The sequence below is a fragment of the Argopecten irradians genome, chromosome 10 (genome assembly GCF_041381155.1).
Source record: "Argopecten irradians isolate NY chromosome 10, Ai_NY, whole genome shotgun sequence".
Classification (NCBI taxonomy): Eukaryota; Metazoa; Mollusca; class Bivalvia; order Pectinida; family Pectinidae; genus Argopecten; species Argopecten irradians.
In genome coordinates, this window is record NC_091143.1 from 42991855 (window position 1) to 43007782 (window position 15928).

General features: G+C 36.5%; 1 protein-coding gene across 1 annotated transcript in view; it reads right to left on the reverse strand.

Moving 5' to 3' along the window:
- Positions 1-1011: 1011 nt before the first annotated feature.
- Positions 1012-15928, reverse strand: part of LOC138334006 (calcium/calmodulin-dependent protein kinase type IV-like) — a 58648-nt gene continuing 43731 nt past the window's right edge. Inside the window, exons 9-12 of the mRNA XM_069282729.1 lie at positions 6472-6487; positions 5774-5891; positions 4540-4698; positions 1012-1745 (exon numbers count right to left, since the gene is read on the reverse strand). Of these exons, the coding sequence (XP_069138830.1) occupies positions 1590-1745; positions 4540-4698; positions 5774-5891; positions 6472-6487 (449 nt within the window). The 3' untranslated portion in view covers positions 1012-1589. The remainder of the gene's footprint in view (positions 1746-4539; positions 4699-5773; positions 5892-6471; positions 6488-15928) is intronic.

The window sequence follows — 15928 nt, forward strand, 5'->3', positions numbered from 1 at the left end:
ACTGTACTGTATGTGTTACATCACCAATGTACACTGTACTGTATGTGTTACATCACCAATGTACACTGTACTGTATGTGTTACATCACCAATGTACACTGTACTGTATGAGTTACATCACCAATGTACACTGTACTGTATGTGTTACATCACCAATGTACACTGTACTGTATGAGTTACATCACCAATGTACACTGTACTGTATGAGTTACATCACCAATGTAAGTAGAGTACACTGTACTGTATGAGTTACATCACCAATGTACACTGTACTGTATGTGTTACATCACCAATGTAAGTAGTACACTGTACTGTATGTGTTACATCACCAATGTTACACTGTACTGTATGTGTTACATCACCAATGTACACTGTACTGTATGTGTTACATCACCAATGTAAGTTAGAGTACACTGTACTGTATGTGTTACATCACCAATGTACACTGTAATGGGTTACATCACCAATGTACACTGTACTGTATGTGTTACATCACCAATGTAAGTTAGAGTACACTGTACTGTATGTGTTACATCACCAATGTACACTGTACTGTATGTGTTACATCACCAATGTACACTGTACTGTATGTGTTATCACCAATGAGTACACTGTACTGTATGTGTTACATCACCAATAGTACACTGTACTGTATGTGTTACATCACCAATGTACAGTTGTACTGTATGATGTTTACATCACCAATGTACACTGTACTGTATGTGTTACATCACCAGTTAGAGTTACACTGTACTGTATGTGTTACATCACCAATGTACACTGTTACTGTATGTGTTACATCACAATGTAAACTGACTGTAGAGTTACATCACCTGTACTGTATGAGTTACATCACCAATGTAAGTTAGAGTACACTGTACTGTATGTGTTACATCACCAATGTGTTACTGAACTACTGTATGTGTTACATCACCAATGTACACTGTACTGTATGTGTTACATCACCAATGTACACTGTACTGTATGTGTTACATCACCAATGTACACTGTACTGTATGAGTTACATCACCAATGTACACTGTACTGTATGAGTTACATCACCAATGTAAGTTAGAGTACACTGTACTGTATGTGTTACATCACCAATGTACACTGTACTGTATGTGTTACATCACCAATGTACACTGTACTGTATGTGTTACATCACCAATGTACACTGTACTGTATGTGCTACATCACTAATGTAAGTTAGAGTACACTGTACTGTATGAGTTACATCACCAATGTAAGTTAGAGTACACTGTACTGTATGTGTTACATCACCAATGTACACTGTACTGTATGTGTTACATCACCAATGTACACTGTACTGTATGAGTTACATCACCAATGTAAGTTAGAGTACACTGTTCTGTATGAGTTACATCACCAATGTACACTGTACTGTATGTGTTACATCACCAATGTACACTGTACTGTATGTGTTACATCACCAATGTAAGTTAGAGTACACTGTACTGTATGTGTTACATCACCAATGTACACTGTACTGTATGTGTTACATCACCAATGTAAGTTAGAGTACACTGAAAATGGCCCAATAGCAGCAGTAATGAAGAAATCTCTGTGTTACAAATCCATTGGTTCCTGTCCCGCAGAAGGCTGCTGAGCAAACAGGGAATTGTTTAGAAGTGTGGCGGCAAGTTGGTTTGGAGGCTGAGATGAGGGAAGGTCTGTCGGCAGGCGAGTTGCTCTTGCAGTAAGAAGAACGGTCTCTGTTACAGCCTGGAAATATTGAAAAACACAAATCATAGATATACAACTAATTTCAGATACATATCAAGTTAAATGCACTTAAATAAAAGCACCTATAACATCACTTTTTTTATAGCTCATTTGAACTCGCGTGATCCTGGCCTTTCAAACAAAAAAAATACGGACTTGATGAAATCAAAATAATTACATGTATTTTTCAATGCCTAGGTTTTCAAAAGGATTTAAAGGAAACAAGAGGCTCAAGAGGCCTTGACGGTCACCTGAGTGCTAATACAGAAAGAGCATTGCAAAGTTGGTTCAAATCTGTAAAAAGTATTTATGAATTAGAATAACCTTTAAAGTTGAACCTTCGTATTAGAATTTCTATTTTTCATTTTGATAGTTAGTGTTCAATGATACCAAACCTTATGCTTAAATTCCAATTTGCTTTGCCAACGTTAAACAACAGAACCAAACTAGAAGTCAGTCAGTGTCAGTGATTTTATAAATTTCACTTTTTGTCTATGAAGATTATTTGAGATTTTAGCCATTTTGAGTTTTTAACCTATTTTGGCCCCACCCCTCTATCTGGTCCCTGGGGGTCGGCCAGGACCAATATGGATATGGTGTTAAAATGCTATTTCAGGCTAATAATTCTAACCCAGTTTGACTATTAAAACTAAGCAAATAATGTTCATAAATGTGTTTTTCCTATATAAACTATAGTAAATTTGACTCCCTCCCCAGGGGAAAATCTGAGATCCCAGGGTCATATAATTCACAATTTTTGTAAGACCTTAAGACCTTCCAATCTATGAAGAGTATATGGTTCGATCCATCAAATCTGTGAATTCAGAAGAAGATTTTTGAAATTTTAACCATTTTGACCCCTTTTGGCCTCGCCCCTCTGGCCCCTGGGGGTCAGCCAGGACCAATATGGATATGGTGTTAATATGCTATTTCAAAATAATAATTCTAACCTAGTTTGACTCATTTCCTATGAAAAATAAGCAAATAATGTTCATAAATGTGTTTTTCCTATATAAACTATAGTAAACTTGACCCCCCTCCCCAGGGGGAAACACAAGATCCCAGGGTCATATAATTCACAATATTTGTAAAGGACCTGGGGGTCATGCAGTCATGGAAAATTTGTTAATAGGATTCAATGGCCATTTTATAGGGATATTTCTGACAACATTTGACTAATTTTCTATTATAAGTGACCAAATAATTGCTCAAAAATTTGTTTTCCCTATATAAACTATAGTAAATTTAAACACCTCCCCAGGGGAAAACTGAGACCCTAGGGTCATATAATTCACATTTTTTGTAGAGGGCCTTAAGACCCTCCTATCTATGAAGAGTATTTGATTCTACCACATCTGTGGGTGGAGAAGAAGATTTTTGAAATTTTAGCCAATTTTACCCCTTTTGGCCCCTCCCACAGCCTCCTGGGGGGTGGGGGTCATATAATTCACAATTTTGATTAGCCTTATAATATGCCTTAGAAGGTTTGTGCAAAATTTCATTGATCTCTTTGATTGTAAAAACGTTGTTGAAAAGACAGTCACAACGGCAAATTTACAAGCTAACTAGGCCTGCCGCTAAGTAAACTTTTGAAGTGTCAATCATCGTGTCAAACTCCTCTCACCAGATAATTTTAATGACTAAAAGGTGGTTTTAAACACCGATAAACAATGGAACCATTTTGATTTTGTTGCTTTAGAGTGTTTGGAGACTATAATGCAAAACTTTTTGGATGAAAATGCAAAAAATGAGATAAAAAAGAAAAACAATTTAAAAATAAAACTGAAAAATTTAGTATCTGCGCACTATACGCGCAGAAATAAGAAATATTGTATTCTTTAAATAAATTCTGATCTAATTTGAGTGAATAATTCATTAAAAATGTTCACATTTTCTTTTTTATCTGAAAAAATTATCTGGAGAAAAATAACATTTTTAGAATTTACATCAGAATGAAATATTTGTAAATAGAATGGCCAATAAAAAGTATATTCCACCTTACAGTTCACCAGAGATGATACAACGCTGAGGCCTAGTCCTACCTTATATTTCACCAGAGATAATACAATGTTGAGGCCTATTCCTACCTTATATTTCACCAGAGATAATACAATGTTGAGGCCTAGTCCTACCTTATATTTCACCAGAGATAATACAATGTTGAGGCCTAGTCCTACCTTATATTTCACCAGAGATAATACAATGTTGAGGCCTAGTCCTACCTTATATGTTGAGGCCTAGTCCTACCTTATATTTCACCAGAGATAATACAATGTTGAGGCCTAGTCCTACCTTATATTTCACCAGAGATAATACAATGTTGAGGCCTAGTCCTACCTTATATTTCACCAGGAGATAATACAATGTTGAGGCCTACTCCTACCTTATATTTCACCAGAGATAATACAATGTTGAGGCCTAGTTCTACCTTATATTTCACCAGAGACAATACAATGTTGACGGCCGTTATCCCTAGCTTATATTTTCACCCAGAGATAATACAAATGTTGAGGCCTAGTCCTACCTTATATTTCACCAGAGATAATACAATGTTAGAGCCTATTCTACCTAATTACAGAGACAATTACAATGTTGAGGGCCTAGTCCTAGCTTATATTTCACCAGAGATAATACAATGTTGAGGCCTAGTCTCTATGCCTTATTTATTCACCAGAGATAATACAATGTTGAGGCCTAGTCCTAGCTTATATTTCACCAGAGATAATACAATGTTGAGGCCTAGTCCTAGCTTATATTTCACCAGAGATAATACAATGTTGAGGCCTAGTCCTACCTTTAGTCTCCTCTTGGCATTGAACTCCTTGATCTTCTTGTGAGTCTCGGCCATGTGCTGCCCCTTTGCTGCTTTACCTTCTGTCCATGGATGTCTCAATGCTTCATCTTCTGTAATCCTTTTACTGGGGTCTTTTTGAAGCATCAGTCTTATGAAATCCTTAGAAAGGTAAACAGATTTAGTCATTAATGTATCTGTTTGTCCTAACCACATATAATTAGTAGTCTTAAGAGATGTCAGAATTTGCCATCAACAGATGTAGTTCCAATAGGAGAGACTTTGCACACTACCATTTTCCTGATGTGAAATTTTGTGTTATACACATTCATAATTATAGTGCTTTTGTTAAAACATATTTCTTAAAACTTTGATGTCTCTTGATAGGAGTCAATGAGTGAAAAGCTCCCACCAAAAATGTTGGAATCAGCAACCCTGCCCATATTGCGAAAATAAATTACTGGTTAATTAGTCTTAAACATGGTCATAATAACAATAACAAACAAAACATCCATGTTATAAGATGGGATTCCCATACAATATATAGAGGATATCTCTATTTTCGTGATGAATAACAGTTATATTTCATCGAGTTGGGTGGAAACTTTTGAAATTTTTTACAAATGCGCAGCACAAGTGAAAAATAGAAAAGTTGCCTCCTAGAAATGAGAATATACAATTGTTAGTCATCAATGATCATGGCCAGTCTTTTGGTTATTGGTATGGAATATTAATTCATTTTCTTTACTAATGAGACGTTCGCCAAGTTAACTTAATCTTTGAACAAACTTGGTGTCCTTCGACCATTTCACCACCATTTCATAACTTATTGGCCTCTAGGTACCTTAATTCTGTCAGGTTCTTTAAAGAACAATCAATATTTAATGTTATTTAACAATCAAATTTGTGAACATATTATTTTCTGTAGACTTATGTACATGTTATTTTCTGTAGACTAAAAGCTTGTGTACATATTATTTTCTGTAGACTTATGTACATGTTATTTTCTGCAGACTTATGTACATGTTATTTTCTGTAGACTAAAAGCTTGTGTACATATTATTTTCTGTAGACTTGTGTACATGTTATTTTCTGTAGACTTGTGTACATGTTATTTGCTGTAGACTTGTGTACATGTTATTTGCTGTAGACTTGTGTACATGTTATTTTCTGTAGACTTGTGTACATGTTGATTTCTGTAGACTTGTGTACATGTTATTTTCTGTAGACATTTCACCTTTGCGTTTTCACTGATGTCATCCCACCACGGGGAGTCAAAGTGATAGTCCGCCTTGAGGATCTTCTTGTAGAATTCTGCCTGGTTATTATCATAGAACGGCTCATAGCCACACAATCTGTCAATCAAAACATTTCACAATGTATCAAAATTACCTTCAATACAAAGGTCCAATGTGCCTGAATTACTCAACTGCTACTACATAATTACAGTGCGTACTAAATATGAATTTAAACCAACTTAGGTATCGTCTATGTTACATGTATCAGATCTCTAGGCCTTAGTAATTGAAAGGAAGTCCTTTTAAGATCGTAGCCAATCAGATCCCAGTGACCATGAATGAAGGTCATTATTGCCAAGAAGTCACTTAAAAGATTTTAGCCTGTTTCATCCCATGACCTAGAATGAAAGTCAAGGTCATTCATTTGAACAATTTTGCAACCCTTGCAACCCTTATGCCATATTGGTGCCAGCATTGTCATGACAATGCCCAATATCAGGTTTCACATGTTTTTGGCCATAGCAACAAATCAGCCAAAACTGTACCAATGTAAGCTTTTAAACCATCTTTAACAGGATATGTATGTAAAGATTTGTGTATAATCTACAATATGCCAGGTCCTCCCACAAGATATACTCCAGCTACAGTACCTATATCACTACAGTAATGCTTAACAGATCACTCCTCTATAAACTACAATATGTAACAGATCACTCCACCAGTTATAACCTTACAATATGTAACAGATCACTCCAGAGCTATAACCTTCAGTATGTACCAGTATCACTCCAGTATAACCTAATACAGTATGTAACAGAGGACTACTCCATGAGTATAGTATAACCTACAATATGTAACAGATCACTCCAGTATAACCTACAAGATGTAACAGATCACTCCTGGAGTATAACCTACAATATGCAAACAGATCACTCCAGGAGTATAACCTACAATATGTAACAGATCAAGTGTTCTAGAGTATAACCTACTCCAGTAGTAACATATCAATCCCAGGACTATCTGTATAACCTACAATATGTAACAGATCACTCCAGTATAACCTACAGTATGTAACAGATCACTCCAGTATAACCTACAGTATGTAACAGATCACTCCAGGGGTATAAGTACATGTACAATATGTAACCACAATATGTATCACTCCAGGGAGTATAACCACATATGTAACAGATCACTCCTGGAGTATAACCTACAGTATGTATGCTCACTCCAGGTATAACCTACAATATGTAACAGATCACCCCAGGACTATAACCTACAGTATGTAACAGTTCACTCCAGTATAACCTACAATATGTAACAGATCACTCCAGTATAACCTACAGTATATGTAACAGATCACTCCAGGTATAACCTTCAATATGTAACAGATCACTCCAGTATAACCTACAGTATGTAACAGATCACTCCAGTATATAACCTACAATATGTAAAGTTCACTCCAGAGTATCACTCCATGTAACAGATCACTCCAGGAGTATAACCTACAGTATGTAACAGATCACTCCAGGAGTATAACCTACAGTATGTAACATATCACTCCAGGAGTATAACCTACAGTATGTAACAGATCACTCCAGGAGTAATACCTTACAGTATGTAACAGATCACTCCAGATGAGACTCCTGGACTATAACCTACAATATGTAACAGATCACTCCAGGACTATAACCTACAGTATGTAACAGATCACTCCAGGAGTATAACCTACAATATGTAACAGATCACTCCAGTATAACTAGTATAACCTACAGTATGTAACAGTATGTAACAGATCACTCCCAGTATAACCTACAGTATGTAACAGATCACTCCAGGAGTATAACCTACAATATGTAACAGATCACTCCAGGAGTATAACCTACAGTATGTAACAGCTCACTCCAGTATAACCTACAGTATGTAACAGATCACTCCAGGAGTATAACATACAACATGTAACAGATCACTCCAGTATAACCTACAGTATGTAACAGATCACTCCAGTATAACCTACAATATGTAACAGATCACTCCAGGACTATAACCTACAGTATGTAACAGATCACTCCAGGAGTATAACCTACAATATGTAACAGATCACTCCAGGACTATAACCTACAGTATGTAACAGATCACTCCAGGAGTATAACCTACAATATGTAACAGATCACTCCAGTATAACCTACAGTATAACCTACAGTATGTAACAGATCACTCCAGTATAACCTACAATATGTAACATATCACTCCAGTATAACCTACAATATGTAACAGATCACTCCAGTATAACCTACAGTATGTAACAGATCACTCCAGGAGTATAACCTACAATATGTAACAGATCACTCCAGGTATAACCTACAGTATGTAACAGATCACTCCAGTATAACCTACAGTATGTAACAGATCACTCCAGTATAACCTTCAATATGTAACAGATCACTCCAGGAGTATAACCTACAGTATGTAACAGATCACTCCAGTATAACCTACAGTATGTAACAGATCACTCCAGTATAACCTACAGTATGTAACAGATCACTCCAGGAGTATAACCTACAGTATGTAACAGATCACTCCAGGACTATAACCTACAGTATGTAACAGATCACTCCAGGAGTATAACCTACAATATGTAACAGATCACTCCAGTATAACCTACAATATGTAACAGATCACTCCAGTATAACCTACAGTATGTAACAGATCACTCCAGGAGTATAACCTACAGTATGTAACAGATCACTCCAGTATAACCTACAATATGTAACATATCACTCCAGTATAACCTACAATATGTAACAGATCACTCTACAACAGGAACTATAACTTCACAATATGTAACATGATCAGATCACTCCAGGACTATAACCTACAGTATGTAACAGATCACTCCAGGAGTATAACCTACAGTATGTAACAGATCACTCCAGTATAACCTACAGTATGTAACAGATCACTCCAGTATAACCTACAGTATGTAACAGATCACTCCAGTATAACCTACAGTATGTAACAGATCACTCCAGGAGTATAACCTACAGTATGTAACAGATCACTCCAGGACTATAACCTACAGTATGTAACAGATCACTCCAGGACTATAACCTACAGTATGTAACAGATCACACTCCAGGAGTATAACCTACAATATGTAACAGATCACTCCAGGAGTATAACCTACAATATGTAACAGATCACTCCAGGAGTATAACCTACAATATGTAACAGATCACTCCAGTATAACCTACAGTATGTAACAGATCACTCCAGGAGTATAACCTACAGTATGTAACAATCACTCCAGGACTAAACCTTGTAACAGATCACTCCAGGAGTATAACTACAATATGTAACAATATGTAACCTACAATCATGTAACAGTATAACCTACAAGTAACCTACAGTATGTAACAGATCACTCCAGGAGTATAACCTACAGTATGTAACAGATCACTCCAGGACTATAACCTACAGTATGTAACAGATCACTCCAGTATAACCTACAGTATGTAACAGATCACTCCAGGAGTATAACCTACAGTATGTAACAGATCACTCCAGGACTATAACCTACAGTATGTAACAGATCACTCCAGTATAACCTACAGTATGTAACAGATCACTCCATGTAACATATCACTCCAGTATGTAATAGAGATCACTCCAGTATAACCTACAATATGTAACAGATCACTCCAGTATAACCTACAATATGTAACAGATCACTCCAGGTATAACCTACAGTATGTAACAGATCACTCCAGTATAACCTACAGTTATGTAACAGATCACTCCAGGAGTATAACCTACAATATGTAAACAGATCACTCCAGTAGTATAACCTACAATATGTTAACAGATCACTCCAGTATAACCTACAATATGTAACAGATCACTCCAGGAGTATAACCTACAGTATGTAACAGATCACTCCAGGAGTATAACCTACAATATGTAACAGATCACTCCAGGAGTATAACCTACAATATGTAACAGATCACTCCAGTATAACCTACAGTATGTAACAGATCACTCCAGTATAACCTACAGTATGTAACAGATCACTCCAGGAGTATAACCTACAGTATGTAACAGATCACTCCAGGACTATAACCTACAGTATGTAACAGATCACTCCAGGAGTATAACCTACAATATGTAACATATCACTCCAGTATAACCTACAATATGTAACAGATCACTCCAGTATAACCTACAGTATGTAACAGATCACTCCAGGAGTATAACCTACAATATGTAACAGTATCACTCCAGTATAACCTACAATATGTAACAGATCACTCCAGGACTATAACCTACAGTATGTAACAGATCACTCCAGTATATAACCTACAGTATGTAACAGATCACTCCAGGACTATAACCTACAAGTATGTAACAGATCACTCCAGGAGTATAACAGTATACAGTATGTAACAGATCACTCCAGTATAACCTACAACAGATCACTCCAGTATAACAGATCACTCCATCACTATAACCTACAATATGTAACAGATCACTCCAGTATAACCTACAATATGTAACAGATCACTCCAGGACAGTATAACCTACAATATGTAACAGATCACTCCAGGGAGTATAAATATACCTACAATATGTATGTAACAGATCACTCCAGTAATAACCTACAGTATGTAACAGATCACTCCAGGAGTATAACCTACAATATGTAACAGATCACTCCAGGACTATAACCTACAATATGTAACAGATCACTCCAGGAGTATAACCTACAGTATGTAACAGATCACAGTATAACCTACAGTATGTAATAACCTAACAAGTATGTAACAGAATCACTCCAGGATATAACCTACAATATGTAACAGATCACTCCAGGAGTATAACCTACAATATGTAACAGATCACTCCAGTATAACCTACAGTATGTAACAGATCACTCCAGGAGTATAACCTACAGTATGTAACAGATCACTCCAGGAGTATAACCTACAGTATGTATGTAAACAGATCACTCCAGGAGTATATAACCTACAGTATGTAACAGATCACTCCAGGAGTATAACTACAATATGTAACACAATATCACTCCAGTATAACACTCCAGTATGTATATCACTCCAGGAGTATAACCTACAATATGTAACAGATCACTCCAGGAGCTATAACCTACAGTATGTAACAGATCACTCCAGTATAACCTACAGTATGTAACAGATCACTCCAGGAGTATAACCTACAATATGTAACAGATCACTCCAGGAGTATAACCTACAATATGTAACAGATCACTCCAGTATAACCTACAGTATGTAACAGATCACTCCAGGAGTATAACCTACAATATGTAACAGATCACTCCAGGAGTATAACCTACAGTATGTAACATATCACTCCAGTATAACCTACAATATGTAACAGATCACTCCAGGAGTATAACCTACAATATGTAACAGATCACTCCAGTATAACCTACAGTATGTAACAGATCACTCCAGTATAACCTACAATATGTAACAGATATGTATAACCTACATATATGTCCAGATCACTCCAGGAATATAACCCTACAGTATGTAACAGATCACTCCTGGAGTATAACCTACAATATGTAACAGATCACTCCTGGAGTATAACCTACAACATGTAACAGATCACTCCAGGTATAACCTACAGTATGTAACAGATCACTCCAGGACTATAACCTACAGTATGTAACAGATCACTCCAGGAGTATAACCTACAATATGTAACAGATCACTCCAGTATAACCTACAGTATGTAACAGATCACTCCAGTATAACCTACAGTATGTAACAGATCACTCCAGGAGTATAACCTACAATATGTAACAGATCACTCCAGTATAACCTACAATATGTAACAGATCACTCCAGGGTATAAGTATGTATACAGTATGTAACACAGATCACTAACAGATAACTCCAGGATGTATAACCTACAATATGTAACAGATCACTCCAGGACTATAACCTACAAGTATGTAACAGATCACTCCAGGAGTAGTATAACCTACAATATGTAACAGATATAACCTCAATATGTAACAGTATAACCTACAGTATGTAACAGATCACTCCAGTATAACCTACAATATGTAACAGATCACTCCAGTATAACCTACAGTATGTAACAGATCACTCCAGTATAACCTACAGTATGTAACAGATTATCACTTCCAGTATAACCCTACAATATGTAACAGAATCACTCCAGGGAGTATAACCTACAGTATGTAACAGATCACTCCAGTATAACCTACAGTATGTAAACAACCAGTATGTATAACCTACAGTATGTAACAGATCACTCCAGTATAACCTACAATATGTAACAGATCAGTATAACTACAGTATATAACCTATCACTATGTAACCACATATGTAACAGATCAGGAGTATAACCTACAATATGTAACAGATCACTCCAGGAGTATAACCTACAGTATGTAACATATCACTCCAGGAGTATAACCTACAATATGTAACAGATCACTCCAGTATAACCTACAGTATGTAACAGATCACTCCAGGAGTATAACCTACAATATGTAACAGATCACTCCAGGAGTATAACCTTCAATATGTAACAGATCACTCCAGGAGTATAACCTACAATATGTAACAGATCACTCCAGTATAACCTACAGTATGTAACAGATCACTCCAGTATAACCTACAATATGTAACAGATCACTCCAGGAGTATAACCTACAATATGTAACAGATCACTCCAGGAGTATAACCTACAATATGTAACAGATCACTCCAGGAGTATAACCTACAGGACTATAACCTACAGTATGTAACAGATCACTCCAGAGTATAACCTACAATATGTAACAGATCACTCCAGGACTATAACCTTCATATGTAACAATCATTTCACTCCAGTATAACCTACAGTATGTAACAGATCACTCCAGGAGTATAACCTACAGTATGTAACAGATCACTCCAGGACTATAACCTACAATATGTAACAGATCACTCCAGGAGTATAACCTACAATATGTAACATATCACTCCAGTATAACCTACAGTATGTAACAGATCACTCCAGTATAACTTACAGTATGTAACAGATCACTCCAGGGGTATAACCTACAGTATGTAACAGATCATTCCAGTATAACCTACAATATGTAACAGATCACTCCAGGAGTATAACCTACAATATGTAACAGATCACTCCAGGAGTATAACCTACAGTATGTAACAGATCACTCCAGTATAACCTACAATATGTAACAGATCACTCCAGGACTATGTATGTAACAGATGAATAAATATGTAACAGATCACTCCAGGAGTATAACCTACAATATGTAACAGCTCACTCCAGTATAACCTACAGTATGTAACAGATCACTCCAGGAGTATAACCTACATATGTAACAGATCACTCCAGGAGTATAACCTACAGTATGTAACATATCACAGATCACTCCAGTATATTAACCTACATATGTAAAGATCACTCCAGTCTATATCACCTACAATATGTAACATCACTCCATAACCTACAATATGTAACAGATCACTCCAGTATAACCTACAGTATGTAACAGATCACTCCAGGAGTATAACATACAACATGTAACAGATCACTCCAGTATAACCTACAGTATGTAACAGATCACTCCAGGAGTATAACCTACAATATGTAACAGATCACTCCAGTATAACCTACAGTATGTAACAGATCACTCCAGGAGTATAACTTACAGTATATAACAGATCACAGGACTATAACCTATAACAAATATGTAACAGATCACTCCAGGAGTATAACCTACAGTATGTAACAGATCACTCCAGTATAAACCTACAGATATGTAACAGATCACTCCAGTATATAACCTACAGTATGTAACAGATCACTCCAGGAGTATAATAACCTACAGTATGTAACAACAGATCACTCCCACTCCAGTATAACCTACAGTATGTAACAGATCACTCCAGGAGTATAACCTACAATATGTAACAGATCACTCCAGTATAACCTACAGTATGTAACAGATCACTCCAGGAGTATAACCTACAATATGTAACAGATCACTCCAGTATAACCTACAGTATGTAACAGATCACTCCAGTATAACCTACAGTATGTAACAGATCACTCCAGGAGTATAACCTACAATATGTAACAGATCACTCCAGGACTATAACCTTCAATATGTAACAGATCACTCCAGGAGTATAACCTACAGTATGTAACAGATCACTCCAGTATAACCTACAGTATGTAACAGATCACTCCAGGAGTATAACCTACAATATGTAACAGATCACTCCAGTATAACCTACAGTATGTAACAGATCACTCCAGGAGTATAACCTACAATATGTAACAGATCAACTCCAGAGGTATATCCTACAATAATGTATCACTATCCATGTATAACCTACAATATGTAACAGATCACTCCAGTATAACCTACAGTATGTAACAGATCACTCCAGGAGTATAACCTACAATATGTAACAGATCACTCCAGGAGTATAACCTACAGTATGTAACAGATCACTCCAGTATAACCTACAGTATGTAACAGATCACTCCAGTATAACCTACAATATGTAACAGATCACTCCAGGAGTATAACCTACAGTATGTAACAGATCACTCCAGGAGTATAACCTACAATATGTAACAGATCACTCCAGGAGTATAACCTACAAGTATGTAACAGATCACTCCAGTATAACCTACCTATAATATGTAACAGATCACTCAGGAGTATAACCTACAGTATAACCTACAACATGTAACAGATCACTCCAGTATAACCTACAGTATGTAACAGATCACTCCAGGAGTATAACCTACAGTATGTAACAGATCACTCCAGGAGTATAACCTACAGTATGTAACAGATCACTCCAGTATAACCTACAGTATGTAACAGATCACTCCAGTATAACCTACAATATGTACAGTATGTAACAGATCACTCCAGGAGTATAACCTACAATATGTAACAGATCACTCCAGGAGTATAACCTACAATATGTAACATATCACTCCAGTATAACCTACAATATGTAACAGATCACTCCAGGAGTATAACCTACAGTATGTAACAGATCACTCCAGGAGTATAACCTACAGTATGTAACAGATCACTCCAGTATAACCTACAGTATGTAACAGATCACTCCAGTATAACCTACAATATGTAACAGATCACTCCAGGAGTATAACCTACAGTATGTAACAGATCACTCCAGGAGTATAACCTACAATATGTAACAGATCACTCCAGGAGTATAACCTACAGTATGTAACAGATCACTCCAGGAGTATAACCTACAGTATGTAACAGATCACTCCAGGACTATAACCTACAGTATGTAACAGATCACTCCAGGAGTATAACCTACAATATGTAACAGATCACTCCAGTATAACCTACAATATGTAACAGATCACTCCAGTATAACCTACAGTATGTAACAGATCACTCCAGTATAACCTACAATATGTAACAGATCACTCCAGTATAACCTACAGTATGTAACAGATCACTCCAGGAGTATAACCTACAATATGTAACAGATCACTCCAGGAGTATAACCTACAGTATGTAACAGATCACTCCAGTATAACCTACAGTATGTAACAGATCACTCCAGTATAACCTACAGTATGTAACAGATCACTCCAGGAGTATAACCTACAATATGTAACAGATCACTCCAGGACTATAACCTACAGTATGTAACAGATCACTCCAGGAGTATAACCTACAATATGTAACAGATCACTCCAGTATAACCTACAGTATGTAACAGATCACTCCAGTATAACCTACAGTATGTAACAGATCCCTCCAGGAGTATAACCTACAATATGTAACAGATAACTTCAGGACTATAACCTTCAATATGTAACAAATCACTCCAGGAGTATAACCTACAATATGTAACAGATCACTCCAGTATAACCTACAGTATGTAACAGATCACTCCAGGACTATAACCTACAATATGTAACAGATCACTCCAGTATAACCTACAATATGTAACAGATCACTCCAGTATAACCTACAGTATGTAACAGATCACTCCAGGACTTACAATATGTATACAACCTACAGTATGTAACAGATCACTCCAGGAGTATAACCTACA